Source organism: Tamandua tetradactyla, chromosome 4 (assembly GCF_023851605.1).
Source record: "Tamandua tetradactyla isolate mTamTet1 chromosome 4, mTamTet1.pri, whole genome shotgun sequence".
In the NCBI taxonomy this organism is placed as follows: domain Eukaryota; kingdom Metazoa; phylum Chordata; class Mammalia; order Pilosa; family Myrmecophagidae; genus Tamandua; species Tamandua tetradactyla.
Window position 1 is genome coordinate 183,497,094 of NC_135330.1, and position 17,453 is coordinate 183,514,546.

At 40.3% G+C, this 17,453-nt stretch overlaps 1 protein-coding gene across 19 annotated transcripts in view; it reads left to right on the forward strand.

Moving 5' to 3' along the window:
- Window positions 1-17,453, forward strand: part of MCF2L (MCF.2 cell line derived transforming sequence like) — a 331,118-nt gene that overhangs the window by 284,324 nt on the left and 29,341 nt on the right. For all 19 annotated transcript variants that reach the window (XM_077158711.1, XM_077158710.1, XM_077158723.1 and 16 more), the window contains 4 exons: window positions 5,320-5,436; window positions 6,053-6,202; window positions 7,371-7,495; window positions 8,705-8,819. In XM_077158711.1, the coding sequence (XP_077014826.1) occupies window positions 5,320-5,436; window positions 6,053-6,202; window positions 7,371-7,495; window positions 8,705-8,819 (507 nt within the window). The remainder of the gene's footprint in view (window positions 1-5,319; window positions 5,437-6,052; window positions 6,203-7,370; window positions 7,496-8,704; window positions 8,820-17,453) is intronic.

Below are 17,453 nucleotides of genomic sequence, written 5' to 3' on the forward strand. Positions count from 1 at the left end.
GAGATGAATCCAGACCTGGCACCATGGGATCAACAATGCTATCCTGATCAAAAGAAGGAAAAGAAGTGTAACGAATATAGTATCAGTGGCAGAGAGAGTTCAAATAGGGTCGAGAGGCTACTCTGGAGGTAGATCTTACACAAGCTTCTGGTACACCTTGCTACCTATCATAACCTGCCAACCTCCAACCAGGACCATTCCAGCCAATCCTAAAGAACACCCAGGGCAATATTTAAGATTCCACAAGGGTTCCATGCACTAGAATAACTTTCCAGAAACCTACAACCCCCAGATGGGTCCCTGGTCCAGATAAGTCCTGAAACCAAACCAGCCTCTCTAGAACATCAGATAGTTCCATCTGCCTACCCCATATTAGCGATAGACCCTCCAATATCAAAAATTTAGAATTGCCATAGCCCAAAGACCCCTAAAGAGAGGCATGGAAAGATTAAAGGAGGTGGTGAAGTTATACAGTGAAGATAGGTTTTAACAAATGAATATGAATGCTGAATCATTAAATTGATATCTCTTTTAGTCTCCAGTATTTTAGAGCAGCTAGAAGTAAAAACCTAAAATTGTGAAACTGTAACCCATGTCAAAGTCTGAAATATGTTCTACAACTAATTGCAGTCCTGTGCTTTGAAATTTATAGCTTTTTTGGTATATATGTTATTTTTCATTTAAAAAAAAGAAGGAAAAAAAGTTGATTGTGATGATAAAAAAATATTTAAGCCCTCTAGCGTCCTATATTCTGGAGCAGCTAGAAGGAAAATTCTGAGAGGATCATATGGTAGCCCATGACAAACTCTGGCATCTGTTCTGTAACCACTTTTTGAAGAGTAATTTGAAAACTATTGCTTTTTAATTTTTTTGCTTTGTGTCTATGTTATACTACACAATAAAAGAGAGTTAAAAATCAAAAAAAGAAAGAAAAGCTATCCATATTGGAAAGGAAGAAGAGAACTTTCTCCTATTTGCAGATGACCTGATCTTATATGGAGAAAATCCTGAAAAATTCAAAACAATGCTACTAGAACTAAGTTTTGGGGTAGAAGATTAAACCACAAAAATCAATTGTGTTTCTATACATGAGTAATGAACAGTCTGAAGAGGAAATTTTTTAAAAATCCATTTACAATAGTAACTAAAGGAATAAAATATCTAGGAATAATTTGACAACCGGACATAAAGCACTTTATACACCAAAAACTATAAAACATTGGTAAAAGAAATCAAAGAAGACCTAAATAAGTTCAACAACATTCCATGATCATGGATTGGAAGACTAAATACTGTTAAGATGTCAGTACTATCCAAAGCAATTTATAGATTCAGTGCAATCCCAATCAAAATCCAACAGACTTCTTTGCAGAAATGGAAAAGTCAATCATCAAATATATGTGGATGGGTAAGAGGTCCCTAATAGTCAAAGCCATTTTGAGAATGAAGAGCAAAGCAGGAGAACTTACACTTTCTGATTTAAAACTCATCACAAAGTTAGAGTAATCAAAACATCATGGTCCTAGCACAAGGATAGACAAATAAACCAATGGAATTGAATTGATAGTTCAGAAGTAAACCCTTGCTTCTGTAGCGAACTGATTTTTGACAAGGGTGCCAAGTCTACTCAATGGGGAAACCCAAACCACAATGAGACACCGTTTCACACCCACTAGAATGGCTACCATTAAAAAACAAAACAAAGCAAAAGACTGGAAACTAGCAAGTGTTATAGAGGATGTGGAGTAATAGGAACCCTTGTTCACTGTTGGTAGAAAGGTAAAATGGTACAGCTGCTGTAGAAGACAGTCTGGCAGTTCCTCAGAAAGTTAAATATAGAATTACTATGTGACTCAGCAATCAAACTACTAGGTATATACCCAAAAGAATTGAAAGCCAGACCTCAAACAGATATATTTACACACCAATATTTATAGAAGCATTATTCACAATTGCTAAAAGATGGAAGCAACCCCATTGTCCATCAACCAACGAATAAACAAAATGTGGTATCTGCACACAAAGGAATTATTCAGCTGTAAAAGGTATGGAATTCTGATACATGCAACCACATGGATGAACGTCGAAGACATTCATCATATTGCATGAAATAAGCCAGAACCAAAAGATTGCATGATCTCACTTATATGAAATAATTAGAATAAGCAAATTCATGGAGTCAGAAACTAAAATACAGGTTATCATGGGCCAGGGGGGAGAAGGGAATAGGGAGTTCATGCTTAATTGGCACAGAGATTCTATTGGGGTGATGGAAAAATCTTTGTAATAGATGGTGATACAGTAGCACAATATATGAATGTAATTAACAGCACTGAATTATGTTTGTGAATGTGATTGAAAGGTGAAGTTTTAGGCTGTATATATGTTACCTGAATAAATTTTTTTTGAAAATCATAGGTCTGAATGACATAGACAGTGAATCCCATTGTAACTGTGGATCACAGTTAACTCTATAATTATAATAATATTGTTTCACCAATTGGAACAACAGTACACTAATGCAAGGTGTTAATAATAGGGAAAACTGTGGGCTGCGGGGCAGTACTGTATGGGAACTCTATGTTTTCTGCATGATTTTTCTGTAAACCTACGACTTCTCTGATATAATTTTTTTTAAGTCTTGATAATTCCTAGACAAACCTGTCCTTTAACATTATCCATTTAAAAAGTACACCTTCTAATTCAGGCTAATTGGTCTTTTAAAAAAAAAAAAAAGTCTGCACAGAAACTCAAAAGTTTGTGTGATCAAAGCAACCCATGGTTCCTGTGAAGCCTGGTTGGCAGCCCACATTATACCAATTACTCTGAAAACAGCCCTGGGGCAGGTAGCTGCCAGTTAATCACCTCCATTAATTCATTTCTTCTCCCTTACAACGAGAACAAGAATAGATGTGGCTGGCCCCAGGCACTCCGTCACCTCTCCAACAATGCTAACTAAATTGCTCTTGTTAATCTAATAAACCCAGGTATGAAGTCACTTTCTGTAAAGTTATTACCTGTCCCTGGGAATGCAGCAAACAAGAACCCTGGAAGTGGCCGGACAGGAAAGAAATTGGGGTCTGGGGCCTTTTCCCCTCCATCCGTCTCGACAGCAGTGCCTCTGCCGAGTGCCAAGATCCCACTCTATGCTCTATGAAGATCACCCCACAACCTCCGAGGCCCGGGACACAGACCAGTATCTGCCCCTCCAAAAGCACTGTGATAATACCTGAAAGAAACAGGATGATCTGCCAAGGCCTGGGGAACCCGTGTGCAAACGCTGTTGTCCTCGGTGTTTGCAGATCCACATTTCGGTAGCCATGAGACCCATGTGCTTTGGGGCACGTGGCAGCCACCAATTTTTGGAGCATCAGAGACGTCTTCGCTTTTTACTAATCCATTTTCTGCAAATGATTAATGGTAAAATCATGGAGAGCAGTAAACTTTCACCCAGTTGGAGTTTAATGTTCATGACACTAAAGCAAACTAGATGAGGTGTGTGAGGTTCTGTGTTGCATGCCTAATCCCTTGGAGCTTTCCAGCCCATGGACAGTCACCTCTTGAGCAATAACGTACATGTTTTGTGGCCCTTATAACAGGCATGACGTCGCTTTGTCTAATCTCATCTTTATGTTTGGCAAGTAAACCACATTAATGGGAAATTTCCTTACCGTAGATGTGTCAAAGGAAAAAAGACTGAGGTCATCTTTTCTAAATGCTGTGGTCTCCTCTGCAAAATGACACGACTGTGTCACATTAGCGTGTTGTCTAAACAAGTTTCAAAAAAAGTTTATCACTGGGGTTTTCAAATTCACTGGCCCATTTTGGATAATTCCTACAAAATTATAGAAGGCAATCATCGGAAGAATACTGTTGTTAAAAATATACTCATGCCACTGTTGCATTGCCGTATACTAAGTCAACACTGGAGAGTAAACTATTTAAAAAAAAAAAAAAAAAAAAAGGGCGGGCAGTGGTAGCTCAGCAGGCAGAGTTCTCACCTAGCATGCCAGAGACCTGGGTTCGATTCCTGGTGCCTGCCCACGCCAGAAAAAAATAGATGGGATTCCCTATTCCTTTTCTGTTGTGGTTAAATATGAACTAAGCATGAATAGGATATTAGTTGAGATACAGAATCATAAAGGAAGGTAACTTAAATCCTTAAATTATCCAATGAATCAATCGTTGACTATGCTGGTTATAAATCAGATTTATTTGGGAAAGCTGGAATAGTTATATTAGAGATACAACGAGGGAATGGAATTATCATGTATTGAGAGCTCTGAGTGTTAATCTAAAATTTAAATTTTAACCTATTCTTAAAATGCAGATTATGCTTTAAATAAGGGTTTCTCAATCTCAGCACTGTTGGCATTTGGGGCTGTAGAATTCCTTGTGTTTGTAGAATATTTAGCATCTCTGGCTTTGCCCACTAGATGCCAGTAGTACACACTCATCCTCCCCAGAATCCCACAATCAAAAATAACCACCCCTACCCCACCCCCCACCCCATCCCCGCCCCCAGCTTTGTCAGATGAAGCCTGGGGAACAAAACCGCCCCTGGAGGAAACCACTGCTTTAAACGAATAGAGTATTTAACAATATGCAAAGAAGTATCATTTGTGCTAAGCCTGTGAAGACCCATTTTTTAATATCTGACAGTTTATAGAACAAAAGCTATATTTTTATTAAAAACTCATGGGCAGAGTGACCTCAAAAAGGTCCAGAGAAATATAAAAGTATATAAATAAGTCATGTATGGAAAAAAAATGACTTAATCATTGCAACCGTGTGTTTCATGTATAAAGTGTATGCTTTCATGAATTGTCGTCACTCTTTCCTTAGACATTAGCCTGATTTTGTGGTGGGGTGTAGATTCTAATTAGTACCTTTGATGGCCTCATGGTGTTTTCAGCAGGAAGAGACAGAAAAATGCACTTGCATATTAGAGCACTATTAGTTTTATATGTAAACATCTGTTAAATATTGTCAGTTGCATGCCCAGCTCTCTGTTAAAGATTTTACATGAATTCGGTGGTTATCATGCCATCCTCACCATGACCTGTTGGGAGCAGCAATAACAGGCCCATTTTATAAATGAGGAAGAGGAGACACAGAGAAAATAAGTGACTTGCCAGAGATCCAACAGCTAGTAAGTGATAGAGCCAGGGTTTAAATTCAGATTTATTCAAGCCCAAAGCTGGCTGCCTTCCACTCTGTCATACTCGGTATTCAAAAGTAAAAACATTTCCTCTCAGTCTGTTGGTTTAGCCCCATGGACATTCTGTTTGTGAGTGACAAATAATTTTTTTCCTTTAGGTCATAATGCTGAGCTCAGTACCAGAATTACATGGTTACATTGACAAATCACAACTGACTGAGGATCTTGGAGGAACCCTGGATTATTGCCACACCAGGTGGCTATGTCATCGCACAGTAAGTTGGTTTTGGGGTTTTTGTTATGTTTTTGTTTGGGGTGGGGGTGGGCAGTGGCTGTGGGTTGTGGTGCTTGGAGATTTGTAGATATTCCAACAGAATTGCTTTTGCGTGACGATGCTGCCTTTTCCAAAGCATGTTCGCATTAACAAAAGTTTTATTCCCCGAGAATGAGGAGATGGTCTCAGTGGACCTAGTCATCTTAAAGAAATAACATGAGTAATAAATTCGGGAGTGGCTTTCTCTGGGCTTAAAGGCAAGGGAAAAAAAATCCCAAAAACTTGTGTTGTGGTTTGCGGTGCTCATGCTTCTCATAACGAGGAGAGAGAGCGAGACCTCAAGTACAGAATGGCTCTAGGCTATGAAAATATATTTAAAGTGTGCCCGGTGTGTTTCTGAAGAAGTCATGAGGTCAGGAAACCCACGCTGAAGGTATTTATTTGTAAACATGATATCAGCCAGGTTTGCTTTGAAAGCTGCCGTTCTCTCTGGAAAACCACTCGTGTCCAGCCTGGCGGCCGATGAGGAAGAGTTACAGCCTGGGTATCTGCTTTCAGAGCAGCGGGAGGGCTCAGTGTGCAAGAGGCTTTGCGATCACGTTCTCCCTCTTCCAAAGGCTATTGAAAGCTTCGCCCTCATGGTTAAGCAGACAGCTCAGATGCTTCAGTCCTTTGGGACCGAACTGGCCGAAACAGAATTACCCAATGATGTCCAGTCAACGAGCTCGGTCCTGTCCGCACACACGGAGAAGAAGGACAAGATGAAGGTACGTGAGGCTTGTGGGGCAGGGGGCGGGGCACCGAGGATGGGAAGCCTGGGTCCCGCCTCTGTGAGATATGTTGGAAGGAAAAAAAAAGTTGATGTTGAATCAGGTGAACTGAGAATTTAAGCAGGTTCCAAAGACGTCTTTGATGCCAACTAGCTGGATAACTTCTGAAATGAGAATTAAAATGTGTTAGTTTATAAAAGCATGAGCAGCATAAATGAATCCTATAAAATGCACGCCGCGATACATATTCACGACTTGGCATCAAGTAACCCATTAGGAAATCCTGTGTGTCCTTGACTAATTTATGGGGTTTGAATAAAGTCAGGCATTAAGGGCAACTTTTCTCTAAATGAGCTCTGCTAGCTGTCTATACAACAGAGTCCTCTAACTAGAGGTTTCTATCACTTGGCAGTGGAATCAGACAGGATTTTTACCCCTGATTTCTCAGAAGACAAGCAGGCAATACTGTGGTGGACTGACTGGCAGATTGAAATTCCCACTCATAAAATATTTACTTTATTTGCATATTTACCATCTCTTTCTAGGGTAAATATATTTTGAGGAAAATAGGCCTCCTGACGACATTGCATCCTTTCCCCCAGCTTGCACATGACCAGCTCTAAAGCAGCATTTCCCCTGACTTCAGGGGACTGTGCCCCCTTCTCTGCCAAGTGGGCCACTTTCACCCTTAGAACAGCCTTTCACTCCAAGCAGTGAGAAGTGGCCAAAGAACAGAGGCATCTAGAACATCTGGTTTCCTGTTACTTTTTTACCTTATTCCTGTTACCCCTGAGTGACCTGTAACCCTAGCCCTGCCAGAGGTAGCAAAAGGGGGTGAGAGTTAACTGGGCAGTTAACAGGAAACTTAGAAGCAGAGAGCCACAACCTGACTATCGGAATGCCTTCCTTCCCCAGTTCAAAAGTGAAATTTTTAAGAGCGCTCTCAGCACAGATGAGATTTAAGAAGAAACCTGCATGTTCAGTTTCCTTTCTACCTTGCCCGTTGCCACCTATCTTCTCTTCCACTCTTTATTTTTTAGTCGCCGTCCCCTTTTCAGGGTGAAATGCCCAACACAGTCTTACCATTCACGCTGACCTGAGCTGTGAACCTCTAAGAGCTGGCGAGGGGCTTTGTGATGAGAGGTGGCCTGTGTTCTTTCCGCAGGAAGATATGAAATTAGCGCTGAAGGAGGGCCGCGGCCTCCTGGAGAGCATCCGGGAGCCTCTGATCAAGAACCCAGAGCACAGCCTGAATCAGGACCAGCTGGACAACCAGACCACGGTGCGGAGGTGAGCGCGCTGCCCGGCTCCGCCTTCTGGTCCAGGCCCACGAGTGTCCGGGGCCAGCAACCTCTATGGAAATGCAAGGCCATGGCCGAGGCCAACAAGGGTAGGAGAAAAAGCAACAGATGGGAGCAGGCAGCCCTACTCCTAACCCAGGCTCTTAGGGGCCTTGGGCAGTCGCTGCCTCTCTGAACTTCAGTTTCCTCATCTTTAAAGTGAAGCAAGTGGACCTCGGCCCCTTGCTGCTCTAGCATCCCAGGGCTTTCAGAAATGCTGAAATTCATTTTCCTAAATCCCAAAGAGAGCAATCCTTCTAGGTAGGAAGGTTTCATAGTGCTGAACACTCCTTTTTTTCAAAAGCATAAAGTGGATGTTGAGGCAAAATGGTGATAATAGGAGCACCTTAGACTTCCATAGCTGCGGCCTCCAAAATGCTTGCCTGTCTCTTGTCCCACAGTTCAGTAGCAAGGCCCTAGCTTTCTGTTTACAGGTATGGAGACAACCTTAGATTCCCTCTCAATGCCAGCCTCTTGCTTTGTAGTGTGATCTTTTATTTTATTTTTTTCGCATGGGCAGGTATCAGGAATTGAACCCAGGTCTCCGGCATAGCAGGCAAGAACTCTGCCACTGTGCCATTGCCCACCCAATCCTTTATTTTGCATTCTGAAAGATATAATCTGTTGATTTCTGCCTTGTGTTTCCAACAGAACACAGGGTAAAGTCCTCGTACGGTTAATTAATGGTGGCTGATATTATCATGCTTTGAAATGTTCAATACTCCACCTGCCTTCTCTCATTTATCCTCACAGGGATTAAATGAGAAGATACTTACTGGATGTTTAGCACAGTGTGTGACCCTCTTGGTACCTGTGATAGTAAGCTTACTCATTCTTCTCCCAAGAACCAAAGTTATAAATATGAAGTCCAAACCTTTCCCATCTTGATCTTCTAAAAAAATTAGTAAACTCAGTACAACTGTGCCAACTACCAAGTGGTTTGCTCCATGCTTGCAAAATTCTGTAATTCGGCACATAAAATCCCAGTAGGTGAGGGTTGTGGAAAGGCTTGCAGGAGAAACCAAGCTTCATGATAAGTTTGAAACCCCGCTTCATGTTGCAGCTGCTGATTCCTGGTGTAAGTCCTCCACGTGTGACTCCCAGCGCCCCCAGGTGATGGTCACTCGCATGCAGTAAAGATACCCCTCTTTCTTCTTAGGCTCCTGGCCCAGCTGAACGAAACCGAGGCTGCGTTTGATGAGTTTTGGGCCAAGCATCAGCAAAAACTCGAACAGTGTCTGCAGCTCCGGCACTTTGAGCAGAATTTTCGAGAGGTGAGTGGGCGGGGAACCGAGAGAAGCTTTAGAAGGCAGCTGAGTGTTCTGGCTGTGGGAAGTGTGTGCTGTGTTATTCCTGTATCCGTGCTTGGATCCCAGCACCAAGAGCTGAATTACACGAGCAACTTGAGTTTGATGGGCAGAATCATCTTATTAGCCACATGGAACCTGCAAGCTTCAGCTGGGCTAAACCCTGTAGCATATGATCTGATGAGTAAATCACTATAGATAACAGGCTATGCAATTCAGTTTATTGGTATATACTTATTTCTGCATTATTTGTGAATTGGTCAGGGAGCGTTTGTTCTCACTTTCTATTTATTTGCATGTCCTTTTATTCAACATACATTTATCAAATGCCTACTGTGTGCCCAGCATGGAGCTCTGGGTATACAAAAACAAAAGATGTGGCCCCGCCCTAGGTTCAGTATGATAAAGGCAATAGTAGAATTGATACGCAGTCATTGTGTTAAATCACTGGAGAAGACCAAAACATCAGAAGCCTGTTAAGCAATTATTTATCCAAATAATTATAAGGAGACTTTCCTCCAGGTCTAGACCTGTTGCTAAGCACTGCAGACCACAGAGAGCAAACTTTTTCCTAACTTTAGGAAATCCCTAACCGAGATGGAGAAAAATTAAATACATGAGAAGAAGGTAATAAATGAAAATTCAATGATAGAAAAACTGTTATGGTGGATCAATGCCAGATAAGTAGAACTAATGGAAAATTCTCAAGCGATCTGAGGGCCTTTATTTTCTGTCTTCAAGTTCTAATGCCTCTCAAGGAGTACTGAATTATTGGTTTTTGGAAAACATGGAGTGGAGTTGCCACCACTTACCAAGTACAGATAAGTCCCAGGTACAGCATCAGTGCTCTGGAAATCCAGGTGGAAACACACTCTCCCTACCCTCAGGTGGCCTGGAAATCAAGCGACTAAGTCTCATCTAATACCGTGCAAGCATAGGGAGAATAAGAATTCATCACTTATTTCTGTGGGGATTGAGAAAGGCCTTTCAGAGCAGGTGACTTTCTCAATTAAAAAACTTTTTTAGAGATAATTGTAGATTCACACACAGTTCTAAGGAATAATGAAGAGTAATCCCAGGTACTTTTTACCCAGTTTCTCCCAATGATAATATCTTGCAAAACTATAGCTCAGTCTCACATGCAAGATATTGACCTTCTCCACTGAATTGCTTTAGCCCCTTTGCCAGATATCAGTCGGCATATTTTATGAGTGTATTTCCGGATTCTCTCTTCTGTTCCATTGATTTGGGTATCTATCTCTCTTTGGAGGCCTTGATTACTGTTGCTATATAACCAGCCTTGAAATCAGGTAAACTGTATCCTCCTTCTTTCTTCTTCTTTTTCAAAATGTTTTTAGCTATTTTCTTTGCCTTTCCAAACAAATTTTAAAAACAATATTGTCTGTATCAACAAAAAGTATTGCTGAGGTTCTGAACAGAGTTACATTAAACCTGTATGTCAGTTTGAAGAGAATTGGCATCTTTACTGAGTTTTCCGATCTTTAAACACAATGTGTCTCTCCACTCATATTTTCTTTGCTATATAAGCATTGTGTAGTTTTCAGCACACAAGTTCTTTACATGTTTTTTAAAATATTTTTATTATGAACAACATCTTGACATACAATCACTCTTGGCATACAAACATTCTTGACATGGTTACGATCAGTGGCTCACAGTATCAACACATAGTTGTGTATTCATCACCATAATCAAAAGAAAGAAAAAAGAAAAAACTCATGCATGTCATACCACTCCCTTTCATTGACCACTAGTATTTCAATCTACTCAATTTATTTTAGCCTTTGTTCCCCTTTTTATTTATTTCTTATCCATATTTTTTATACTACATGTTTTGATTTATACTTAAGTATTTTAGTTTTTGAGCATTTATAATTTTATTGTATTTTCATTTGGTATCCATACAACTATATATAGAATTACAATTGATTTTTGTCTGGTTATCTTGTTTCCTGCAAATTTGCTGACCTCATTTTAAATAGTTCTAAGAGGTTTGGATGTTATTTAGATTCCTTGGGAATCTTCAAGTAGAACAGTTTTATATCTTCCTTTTTTATCATTATGCCATTTATTCCTTTTCTTATCTTATTGCACGGGCTAGAACTGCCAACACTGTGCTCCCTCTGAACCCTGTAGGGAAGAATCCTTCCTTGCCTCTTCTAGCTTCTGGGGGTTTGTCGACAATCTTTGGTGTTTCTTGGCTTTCAGCTCCAGCACTTCACCCGCTGCCTCCAATATCATATGGGGTACCCCTCGCATGTCTATGTGTCTCTGTGTCTAAATTTTCATCTTCTTATAAGGACGCCAGTCATACTGGATTAAGGACCCCCCTAATGCAGTGTGACCTCATCTTAACTAATCACATCTTCAGAGACCTTATTTCCAAATAAGGTCACATTCATGGGACCAGGAGTTAGTACTTGAACATATCTTTTTGGGGGATCCAATTCAACCCATAGCAAGTAGGTAGTATTCCTATTTTTTCATCTCATAATATCTTGATTTTCTCTCTGTCCTGAAGAATATTTTTGCTGGGTGTAGGATTCAAGGCTGACCATTCTTTTCTTTCAGCACTTGGAAAACATTATGCCATTTACTTCTGGCTTCCACAGTTTCTGGTGAGAAATCTTCTGTAGTTTGAATTGTTTGCCCCTATAGGCAAGGCATTCCATTTCTCTGGCATCTTTCAAGCTTTTTCCTTTGTCACTAGTTTTTAGAACTTTAATTATGATGTTTCTTGCATTGGTTTCTTTGAGATTATCCTCTTTGAGGTTTATTCAGCTTCTGAGATCTGTAAGTTTATGTCTTGTCCCCAATTTAGGAAATTTTCAGCCATTATTTCTTCAACCCTTTTTCAGTCCCACCATCTCTTCTACTTCCAGCACTCTGATGAAACAGATAGTAGATCTTTTGTTATAGTACCACAGATCCTGATCCTCTCCTTATTTTTTTCAATCTATTTTTTCTCTGTTGTTTAGACCGAATAATTTCTATTGTTCTATCTTCAAGTTAACTGATTCTTTTCTCTATCCCCTCCATTCTATTGTACAGCCATTCCACTAGGCTTTTCATTTCAGTTATTTTATTTGTCAGTCCTAAAATTTCCTTTTTTCTTCTTTATATCTTCTGTTTCCTTCTGTTTTTTTGGTGGAGGCTTTCTCTTTTTTTATTTGATTCAAGTATTTTCATAATTGCTCATTGAAGCATTTTTAGCATGGCTGTTTAAAAATCTTTGTCAGATAATTTTATCACCTCTGTCATCTCATTTTTGGCATCTATTGATTGTCTTCTTTCACTCTGTTTGAGATCTTTCTAGTTCTTGATATAAGTGATTTTTTAATTATGACTTTGGCATTTCACTTTATATGATGATTCTTATTTAAACTTTCTGCCTTAATTGACTTTCTCTCACATTACTTCAGCCAGGTAATGGGTTATGGGGGCCTCTATGTGGTAGAAGTCCAGGTTCCTCCTTGGCCTCCACTGACCCTCATGGTGAGAGGCTCCTCATTACTGCTGGGCAGTGGAAGCGGGGTGGGGGGGGCAGTTAGTTCTGGCTCCCCATGTAGTCTCCAGTGGCTCTGCAGTGGTGGTGGCCTTGCGACCGCAGGGCAGTGTTTATAGTCCTGACTTTCTACTGGTCCTTCTCTGATACCATCCAGCAGAGGCAGATGGGTGTGTCAAACTTGCCAGGCAAGGTTGGAAATCCAGATTCCCCACAGTATCTCTGCAGACACTACTGGGTGGTGACGTAGTTCTGGTGGGGATGAAAGTCTTGACTCCTCCCTTGGCCTCCTGTAACATCCATTTGAGGAGTAGGGACCTCCTCACAGTATCTCTGCTGACACTACTGGGTGGTGACGTAGTGCTGGTGGGGATGAAAGTCTTGACTCCTCCCTTGGCCTCCTGTAACATCCATTTGAGGAGTAGGGACCTCTGATGATAGCCTCATGAGTGTGGAAGTCTAGGCTCCTGTATTAGTTTGCAAGCTGCTGGAATGTGATATTCCAAAATGGAATGACTTTTAAAAAGGGCATTTGATAAGTTGTAAGTTTATAGTTCTAAGCCTATGAAAATGTCCAAACTAAGGTATCCAGTAAAAGATACCCTAATTTAAGAAAGGCCGATGTGTCTGGAACACCTCTGTGAGCTGGGAAGGCTCATGGCTCTTCACTTGCTCCTGAGCTCCGTTACTTTCAGCCTCCCTTCCTGTGGGGTTCCTCACTTTTCTTCTCTGGGGCTGGCTTTCATCTCTTGGCTCCCCTTGGCTCTCTCCAGTTTCTGGCTTGCTTAACATCTCATGGCAACGTCTGCTGGGCTCCAAGCATCTCCAGATATCTATATCTCTGCTTTCCAAGTGTCAGCATCTGTGTCAGCAATACTCTGAAGTTTCCATCAGCGCTGTCATTTGTGATTCTCTTCAAAATGTTTCCTCCTCAAGACCCAGTGTTCTAGTTTGCTAGCTGCCAGAATGCAGTATACCAGAAACAGAATGGCTTTTAAAGGGGAATTTAATAAATTGCTACTTTACAGTTCTAAGGCCAAGAAATTGTCCCAATTAAAGCAAGTCTATAGAAATGTCCAATCTAAGGCATCTAGGGAAAGATACTTTGGTTCAAGAAGGCCAGTGAAGTTCAGGGCTTTTCTCTCAAGTGGAAGGGCACAAAGCGAACACAGTCAGTTTCCCTCTCATCTAGAAAAGCACATGGTCAATGCAGTCAGGGTTTCTCTCTCATCTGGAAGGGCACATGGTGAACATGCATCATCTGCTAGCATTCTCTCCTGGCTTCCTGTTTCATGAAGCTCCTGGGAGGCATTTTCCTTCTTCATCTCCAAAGGTCACTGGCTGGTAGACTCTGCTTCTCGTGGCTATGTCATTCTACTCAGTTCTCTCTGAATCTCCTCATTCTCCAAAATGTTTCCTCTTTTATAGGATTCCAGAAGCTAATCAAGATACACCCAAATGGGTGGAGACATGCCTCAACCTAATCCAGTTTAACAACCACTCTTGATTAAATCACATCTCCAGGGAGATGCTCTAAATTATAGTTTCAAACATACAATACAGAATAAGGGTTAGAACAAATGGCTGCCTTTACAAAATGGGTTTAGGGTTAAAACATTACTTTTCTAGGGTACATATATCATTTCAAACCAGCACACCCACCATGAATGGACAGAGTCACATCTTCATATAATCAGAGGTCACACCTACAATTGGACATGTCACATCTCAGTGGAGATAATCTAATCAAAAGTTTCCAACCTGCAGTATTGAGTAAGGATTAAAAGAAACACCTGCTCCCACAAGATTGGATCAGATTAAAACATGACTCTTCTGGGGTACATAATACTTCCAAACAGGCACAGCTCTTTACTTGGCCTTTGCTGCTGTGGGTAGAGGTGGGGCCACAATTTTTTCTGTAGTGTTAGGCTAGACCAGAGGAGTCACTGCCAACATGTTTTCTGTCTTGCTAGGTTGCCCCATTCCTAGTCCTTTGTCCAGAAAGGGCAGGGTTTGATTGGGGCATTTTTGTCTGTGCCTACTAGCATTTCTAGATTTCTAGCTTCTTTAGTTGCGAATCTGGAATATATGAGAAAAATAAGACAACAAAAACTAGGGAACTCACCATCATGTCATTTCCCTGGTCCTGAGGTCCCCAGCTGATGTGCCTCCTTCTCTCCACCTTTTAGAGTTTACTTAGGTTTGTTTTACATTCAATGACAAAGGAATTCAGTTTTACTTAGCAGTAGTATTTAAAAATATGTCTATTCCATCTTCCTAAAAGTGGAAGTCTCATGAGGTAACTTTCTGAAATGTGCTTTGATGGATAAATGGTATTTTATCCATCAGAGGACATTCCAGGCAATAGGAACCTACAGCATGAGCCCATACGTTAAGCTCTGAGAGCACGGAGCTTGTTCAGGGAACAAGGAGTTCTGGGTGTCTGGCTCGTTCAAAGAGCACACAGAGAGCAGAACAGAAACCAAGCCGAGGATGATGAGTTGAGGTCAGAATGTTAACAGGCCTGAATGCACAAATTAATGAGTCAAAATTTAGGGTATATCGCTTTTTCTGTAGGCAGTAGGGAGCCATGAAAGCTTAAAGAAGAAAAGAGTGTCAAAGGTGAACTTACACTAAACCTTGAGAGTTTGGGGAATCAGGAAGCAGAGAGGGAGAGCATTTCCTGTAACAAAAACAGTGTGGGAAAAAAAAGCACAAAGGACATTTAGGGGACAGTGTCAACTCACTGCCTGTGAAACTCAGTCCTGAAGAATCTTCAAGTCCAGGCTCAGAAAATTGGGGACTCCAAGAAAGTTTCTTGCCCCAACAAGAAAATGTCATTGTACAAGCATTTGGAGAAAATATAGTAGAATGAAGTCAGAAAAAAATAGTGATAATATGAAACTTTATATCACTTGATTGGTCCTCTATTATATTATATTATTTGGTAAATAATCACAAGTAATAATCAGCCTTGCCATTTTAACATTTTTTGTTTTTACACGTTGTTTTCTTGATTCCCAAAAGCACTTATCTATTAGCCATAAACTATATGGAATGTCTCAATGGAGATCAATGAATGATGATATAATACAGATTTGAACTTTTTGCTCAGAGCATCTTTTTTTTAAAAATATTTTTATTGGGCAGGCCGCGGTGGCTCAGCAGGCAAGAATGCTCGCCTGCCATGCTGGAGGACCCGGGTTCAATTCCCGGTGCCTGCCCATGTAAAAAAATATATATATATTTTTATTGATAAAACCACATACAAACACAAACATTCTGAACATACAATCCATACATGGTATACAATCGGTGGCTCACAGTATCATCACATAGTTGAATATTTATCACCATGATCATTTTTTAGAACATTTGCATCAGCATCACTCCAGGAAAAAAAAAGATTATATTTTAAGGTAGCTTACTTTACTTTTCTCACTAAACAAATATTACCCAGATTCTTTTACTAATTTGAAGCATACCTCTCAAAAAAAATTATAAACTTTTTTTTTTATTGTATAGTATAACATATACACAAAGCTAAGAAATAAAAAAGCGATGGTTTTCAAAGCACTCTTCAAAAAGTGGTTACAGGACAGATCCCAGAGTTTGTCATGGACTACCATACTGTCCTCTCACATTTTTACTTCTAGCTGCTCCAGAATATAGGAGGCTAGAAGGCTTAAATATTTTTTTTATTATCACAATCAACTTTTTTTCCTTCTTTTTTGTGAACAATAACATATATACAAAAAATCTATAAATTTCCAAGCACAGCACCACAGTTAGTTGTAGAACATATTTCAGACTTTGACATGGGTTAAAATTTCACAATTTTAGGTTTTTACTTCTAGCTACTCCAAAATACTGGAGACTACAAGAGATATCAATTTAATGATTCAGCATTCATATTCATTTAAGTCCTATCTTCTGTGTATAATTCCACCATCACTTTTGATCTTTCCATACCTCTCTTTGGGGTTCTTTGGGCTATGGCAATTCTAAATTTTTGATATTGGAAGGGTCTGTTACTAACATGGGGTAGGGAGATGGAACTAACTGATGTTCTGGAGAGGTTGGGCTAGGTTTCAGGACTTATCTGGACCACGGACCCATCTGGGGGTTGTAGGTTTCTGGAAAGTTACTCTAGTGCCTGGAACCCTGGTGGAATCTTATATATTGCCCTAGGTGTTCTTTAGGATTGGCTGGAATGGTCCTGGTTGGGGGTTGGCAGGTTGTGATAGGTAGCAAGGTGTACCAGAAGCTTGCGCAAGAGCAACCTCCAGAGTAGCATCTTGACTCTATTTGTATTCTCTCTGCCACTGATACTTTATTAATTACACTTCTTACCCCTCTTTTGGTCAGGATGGAATTGTTGATCCCATGGTGCCAGGTCTGTATTCATCCCTGGAAGTCCTCTCCCATGTTGCCGGGTAGACTTTCACCCCTGAATGTCATGTCCCAGTTAGGGGGGAGGAGGGCAGTGATTTGGGCTTAGAGAGATTGAGGCCACATCTGTGCTCAGAGCATCTTGATTAATGATTTTGATAAGCAAGATTAGATAACTTCTATCAGAACTAATAATTAGGGAGAATAGCATATTTTACTTGAGTTTTTCATAATATTGCATACTACAGAAAAATTCATTTTATTGATAATGTTTAGATAAGCATCTGAAAATAAAGATGGTAAACTGTGATATCCTACATTCATAAGAAATTAAGACATATAGAGATTTACTTTTATCAAAATGAAGGAATTATTAGGGATATTTTTAGTTGGATAAATTGGAAGATCTTAATCTCACTGAGAAGTAGAATTGAATTGGCCTCTAGAAAGATGGAAACAAGTGTCACATTTGGGGGGAAGATTAAGAGCCAACTGACAAACTTTTCATATGATTTTGCTTATGGTGTTTTTCTGCAATGCTTATTCATCACAGCTATCCTGAGCAAAACAAACCATGTAAATATCACGGCCTGAGGAGAGAACAAACTCTTGATTTAATTGTAGACTTTTATTACCATCTTGAAATTCTGGTCCCCTCAGAGAGCAGTGAAGTGAATCCATGT